The 6,161-nt window shown below is 53.3% G+C and overlaps 1 protein-coding gene across 1 annotated transcript in view; it reads right to left on the bottom strand.

Moving 5' to 3' along the window:
• The window catches only part of CRHR1 (corticotropin releasing hormone receptor 1), a 44,323-nt gene extending 38,553 nt beyond the window's left edge, over positions 1-5,770 (bottom strand). The window contains exon 1 of the mRNA XM_066366227.1: positions 5,615-5,770. Within this exon, the coding sequence (XP_066222324.1) occupies positions 5,615-5,647 (33 nt within the window). The 5' untranslated portion in view covers positions 5,648-5,770. The remainder of the gene's footprint in view (positions 1-5,614) is intronic.
• Between the last annotated feature and the right edge of the window lie 391 nt (positions 5,771-6,161).

Consider the following 6,161-nt stretch of genomic DNA (forward strand, 5'->3'; position numbering starts at 1 on the left):
TGATAGCAACCTCCTGAGAATCTAGTGTACAGGAGTCATTTGTCACTAACAAATTCATTCTTTGAATATAACATTGTAGCTAAAATCACAACTTGGCCTTAGCTCCAAAATGGTCTCATTCTTGCTTTTGTTGGCACCATGAGTGGTTAGGGCAGAGCCAGAGGTGGAGAGATGGCCCACCCTTTCTTTTCACTGAGGAGGAAACAAAAAAGGTCCCAGGTCACCTGCCACCAACTTGCTCTCCTCCAAAGGAGTTGGAGTTTCAGCATCCAAATTCCCCCTCAGGGGATTTTCCAATCACCTGTGCAGCATGGACTCTCCTTCCCTCCCTCCCTCCCTTCTTCCCTCCCTCCCTTCTTCCCTCCCTCCCTCCCTCCCTCCCTCTCTTCCTTCTTTCCCTCCCTTTCCTTTACCTTTCTTTCTTTCTTTCTTTCTTTCTTTCTTTCTTTCTTTCTTTCTTTCTTTCTTTCTTTCTTTCTTTCTCTCTCTCTTTCTTTCTTCCCTTTCCTCTTTCCCTCCCTCCCTTCCTTCCTTCTTCCTTCCTTCCTTCCTTCCTTCCTTCCTTCCTTCCTTCCTTCCTTTCTTTTTCTTTCTTTCCTTCTTCTTCCTCCTCCTCTGTCTTCTTTTTTTAAAAAAATAAGTGGGCTAAGGGGCAGTTCTTGTCTTTCCTGCAAGAGAGATGGCTTCTCTGTAGAGTGGCTCAGCTTCTCTCAGCCTTCTCTGTTTGGCCTGACATTTGCTTCTCATGGGAACAGCAGCAGCCCAATCCAATTGTACAATAAATAATAAACTGGAGAAAGCAACAATCATACCATCCCTCTGGTCAACAAACTCTGGTGCAATGCTTACTACATGCAGTGGTTTTTAGGCGCAATGTTATGAAGGGTAAAAAGAGGTGAAAATGCTATTATTGAGTGTCTAGAAGCTGCTGGTTGCTTTTCCTGCATTATCGTATTTCCTCTGAAGAGCAGCCGCCTTGTGACTTTTTCTGAAAGCAAACTCTGTGCCAGACACTGTTTCCGGCATTTTCCATGTGTTAACTCATTTCATCTTTACCTCAACCTTATGAGTTAGGTATTGGCCCCATTTCACAGCTGGGGCACTGAAGCTCAGAGGGTACTGAGTCCCAAGTTCCCACAGCTGGAAGGGCAGAGCTGGGAATTCTCTTCTCATGTGGAGTCAGGGCCCTAACGAGTACTTGAAAACAGACCTTTCACAGAGATGGAGGGACGGAAAGGTAATAGGAAATATAGTCTAATATCCCTTTATACAAACTGGCTTAGAGAGAGAAGGCGACCTACCTAAAGTCACAGCCCATTAGAGGCATAGCTGAGACCAAAGTCAAGTTTGCCATCTCCCAGGATGGTCTTCCCACCCCAATAGCTGCTGTAATGATCAGCCCTGTGACTAACCCCTTCCTTTTAGGCACATGATGGCCGGGCTCAGGCCCAGGGATTGGCAAGCATCATGGGCATTTGAGGTGCTGCCAAGGGGCACCATGGACCCTCCAAACTCCTGCTTCTGTGCAGCTGAACCCTGCTGGCTGCTAATGCTCTCCAAGGAACCAAATGGTTGAGTGAGTGAGAAATGGATTTTCCACTGGAGCTTGTCCTCACTAGCCCTGAGTCAGTATCCTGCTTTTCCATAAATCTATGCCCTCCTTGAGAACTGACTGACCCGAGTCATGCCCTTCCTGGGGCTGGCCATATCAAATTGGAACGGCTTGGCCTGGCTGTCAGCCCCCTCTCCTACTTTGCTTCTGGTGGTGTCTAGGCCAGTTGTCCCCACACCATGGCAGCCCATAGCTCCACCCTGGGCTCACTTATTTGCCCTCAGTATCCCACCTGCCAATGCTCTCCTCAGAAACCTGGCTTGTCAAAGAAACAGTTTGGAAATGGCCCAAATGTGCACCGATATAGGGAATCAAAGAACGTGCAGGGAACGTGCAGATGTTGACAATCTCCCCTGGAAGTTCAGGAATAACATGGGACAGACTTGGGCTGTGACACAATGAGTGAGAGGGCGTGCCCAACGGCCACAGCTGTTTCCAAACCAGCCCTTGAAAAAGAGCTGCAGGGCTTATTTTTTAAACGGTAACATAGCTGTATTAGGAGGGTGAGGTTGTAATAATTTTTCTCCTCTGCTTTCCAAACTTTGTATAATGCAGCTAAATTGCTTTAAAAATAATAACCACAATAAAACCAGCTCCCTCCTCAAAACTCATTTTCCTTTAGGCCCTGGCTGGCTGGCTCAGTGGTAGAGCGTCGGCCCGGCATGTGGAAGTCCTGGGTTCGATTCTCGGCCAGGGCACACAGGAGAAGCGCCCATCTGCTTCTCCACCCCTCCCCCTCTCCTTCCTCTCTGTCTCTCTCTTCCCCTCCTGCAGCCAAGGCTCCATTGGAGCAAAGTTGCCCCAGATGCTGAGGACGGTTCCACGGCCGCCGCCTCAGGCACTAGAATGGCTCCGGTTGCAATGGAGCAATGCACCAGAGGGGCAGAGCATCGTCCCCTGGTTGGCTTGCTGGGTGGATCCAGTTGGGCGCATGCGGAGTCTGTCTCTGCCTCCCTGCTTCTCACTTCAGAAAACAAAACAAAAAACTCATTCTCCTCTAATAACTCACTCTTCACACTTACTAGAACCCACATTTTTTAGCTACACTGGGGTCTCCCTTTGAGGAGCTGCTGCTGATGGATAGGTTACTCAGAGGTGCTCCACAGCCCCTCCCCGGGGGTAAAGACAATATTTCACCTGTCTCCTCCTTCGCATCTGCAAATGCACATTATCTCTCCCTCATTCACACACAGCCTCTCATCCACACACACATTTCTCTCACACAGACTCATATCTACACTTTTCTATACACTCAGGTGCTCCCACCCAAACACCCCCCCTCCTATTTTCTGTAACCAGTGCAGTGCTAGGCCCACAATAAGGGCCCCAGAGTGGGTTCTTTCCCAACACTGGTTGACTTGATGGGGACAGACCTGGGTTTTGAATTAATTCCCCTAGATTCTTACTTTCATCCTACTGAAACTACCTGAGCTGTCATCTGGCAGAGGTCAAGGATGAGATTTAAATAGCTTATAATGTTCTCTGATAAAAGTTAACAAAACAGACCCTGGCCGGTTGGCTCAGTGGTAGAGTGTTGGCCTGGCGTGCAGGGGTTCCAGGTTCGATTTCGGCCAGGGCACACAGGGGAAGCGCCCATCTGCTTCTCCACCCCTCCCCCTCTCCTTCCTCTCTGTCTCTCTCTTCCCCTCCCGCAGCGAGACTCCATTGGAGCAAGGATGGCCCGGGTGCTGGGGATGGCTCCTTGGCCACTGCCCCAGGCGCTGGAGTGGCTCTAGTCGCAGCAGAGCGACGCCCCCCCCCCCAGAGGCAGAGCGTCGCCCCCTGGTGGGCGTGCCGGGTGGATCCCGGTCGGGCGCATGCGGGAGTCTGTCTGACTGTCTCTCCCCATTTCCAGCTTCAGAAAAATACAAAAAAAAAAAAAAAAAAAAGTTAACAAAACAAACCTTAGAGCCAGCCTGACCTGTGGTGGCGCAGTGGATAAAGCATCAACCTGGAATGCTGAGATCACTGGTTCAAAGCCCTGGGCTTACCTGGTCAAGGCACATATGGGAGTTGATGCTTCCTGCTCCTCCTCCCTTATATCTCTCTCTTTCTCTCTAAAATGACTAAAGTCTTAAAATAAACAAACAAAAAACTTTAGAGCCACAGTGCCTGGGTTTGAATTCTGTCTCTGTCACTCACTGGCTGTGTGACCTTGACCAAGTTACTTAGCCTTTCTCTGCTTCAGTAATAATTCCTACTTCCTAGGGCTGTTATGAGGACTAAATCTTTGCAAAGCAGTTAGAATAATGCCCAGCAAGTTGTATATGGTACATAAATAAAAGGGAAAAGTGATTATTTAATTAAAACCAGCATTAGCTGCCCATACATTCACTGCTTCTCACTCATTGGGTATTTACTGAGCACTTACTTAGTTCATTACCATCACCTCACCATCTAGTAGGAAAAACACACAGACAACAACAGAAAAATATTTTTTTCTTTTGATAATTTTAAGCAGAGATTTGCACATGATTCTAAGGCCGAAGAAGGAACATTTACCTATTACCAAGTAAACTTAAAAAGGAACAAACACAAAACAAAACCAAAAACCCCTACAGTTCAATCCTTTGAATCCATTTTAAACATCGAATTTGGTCTAACTGATTTGTGGATTTAGACCAAGGCTCAATACGCACTAGCCTCTTGGAAACTACAGAATTCCCATTCAGTGCCATTGCTTCAACTTCTCTGGATGTTTTCCTTTCTACCTCCCTCTCCTTCATCACCCAGGAAATAATTTCTGGGTTCACTCTCAGTCCTCAATTAACGGGTCGTGAAGGGGACATGTATGGGTTTCATCGAACCAACCCTCAGTCATTTTTAAAAAACAATTTCTAAATATTTGGCAGAAGGAGGAAGAGGATGGAGAAGCAGCTGAATTTAATATCTTGGTGGTTTTACGTACAGTTGGTTTAATAACTGCTGGAGAATGAAATTAAGTCATTCAGTTCTTGAGAATGTAACTGCTTTCAAATGCCCTAAACCCAGTCAGTCTGGCTCAGGCCATCGACCTTGCGGAGTCCGGTCCTCCCGCAGGGTGCGGAGCTTCCCGGCGGCGGCGCGGAGGCCCACCCGCCTCTCCCCTCAGGCTGCTGATTAAATCCCCACACCCTTTAGCAGGAACCACTTTGGAAAGCGCTGGGTAATGGGAAGTAGTGGTTGTCACTCGCCGCGAGCCCGACCGGCGACCTCCGTGCGCCCGCGGGCAGCCCCCCCACAGCCCCCGAACTTGAGCCGACAGACGCTGGACACGAGTTCTGACGACTTTCCTAAACTCTGGGAGCCAGAACCGCGTGGCCAGACCCGGGGCAGGGAAGAGCCGGTGGTGGCGACCGCGCAGCCCGGGGACCGCCAGTGCACAGGCTCGGAGAGCCGGCGCCGAGCTCCCGCCGGCGGGCACGCGCGCGGAGGAGCTGCACGCGGAGACAGCCGGATACACTGTCTCCTCTCCCGAGACTGCGATATTGATCAAAGGCTCCGAGGCGCAGAGAACAGTTATTTCCCCAGACTTGTAGCTTTCTGCGGAAGGGAAGGGTCAGGAAGGAGCTCACTGGCACTGGGTGGGGGCGTGCGGAGTGGGGGAGCCGCTGAGAAGGTGCCGGGGCCGGTAGGGAGCCCATCTCCGGAGCCTCCAGTCCCGGAGCTGGGGTCTGCATGGGAGGGCTGGGAGGATGGAGCCCGGCTGGGACCCCCAAAGCCTAAAGCGATTCTGTACGGGGCTGGTTACCCGAGTGGGCGGACCTCCCTCCTCCGACAGCATCCCGGCAGCTTCGACACAACGATTTCTCTTTTCACCCGGGTTCTGCCCCCACCCACCCAGTAGTGTCTCCAGAAGTCCGGGGAGAGGGACCTGGGCTGCCTGTCACACCCCGGCCGTCCCGGGACCTGTGCTCAGCTCTGCCCAGGGATTTTTCTCATCGCACCCGCAGCCCACCCACGTCCCGCGCCGGCCCAAGGCCGGGGGCGGCCGCGCTCTGGGGCTGACCGGCTCGCTCTTACCTTGACGAGCCGGAGCTGCGGGCGCCGTTCCATCCTCGGGCGCGCTCGGTCACCGTCCTGGGTTCCTGGGTCGCTCGGACATCCCAGAGGAGCGGGCGGCGGTTGCGGGCTCGGGCGGGCGGGATGCGCGGCCGGCTCCGCTGTCGCTGCCCGGCGCGGGGGGCTCTCGTCCGGCCGCCGTTTCCTGACTCAGCTCGGCCCGCAACCACCTCTCGCTCGCCGGGAGCCCGCCTAGCCTCGGCCGCCTCCCCCTCGGTCCGCTCGCAGCGCCTCCCCGCCCCCTCGCCGCGGCGTCCCTCCCCTCTCTCGTTCTTTCCCTTCCCCTCCTCTTCAGGTCCTGCTGCACCCCTCCGGTCCCTTCTCCGCCCCGCCTCCTGGCCCCCTGCGCTCCCCTGGGCCGGCTCCTCGCGCCCTCGCCGCGCTGACCCCCTTTCCCCGCGCCGGGCTTTGCGGCAGTCGGCGGGACGCTCTGGCAGCGGTGGCGGCCGCCGCAGTCCGGGGAGAAGCCGGGATGGGGGGCGGGGGGCAGGCAGGAAAGGAGGTAGGC

Source organism: Saccopteryx leptura, chromosome 2 (genome assembly GCF_036850995.1).
Source record: "Saccopteryx leptura isolate mSacLep1 chromosome 2, mSacLep1_pri_phased_curated, whole genome shotgun sequence".
Classification (NCBI taxonomy): domain Eukaryota; kingdom Metazoa; phylum Chordata; class Mammalia; order Chiroptera; family Emballonuridae; genus Saccopteryx; species Saccopteryx leptura.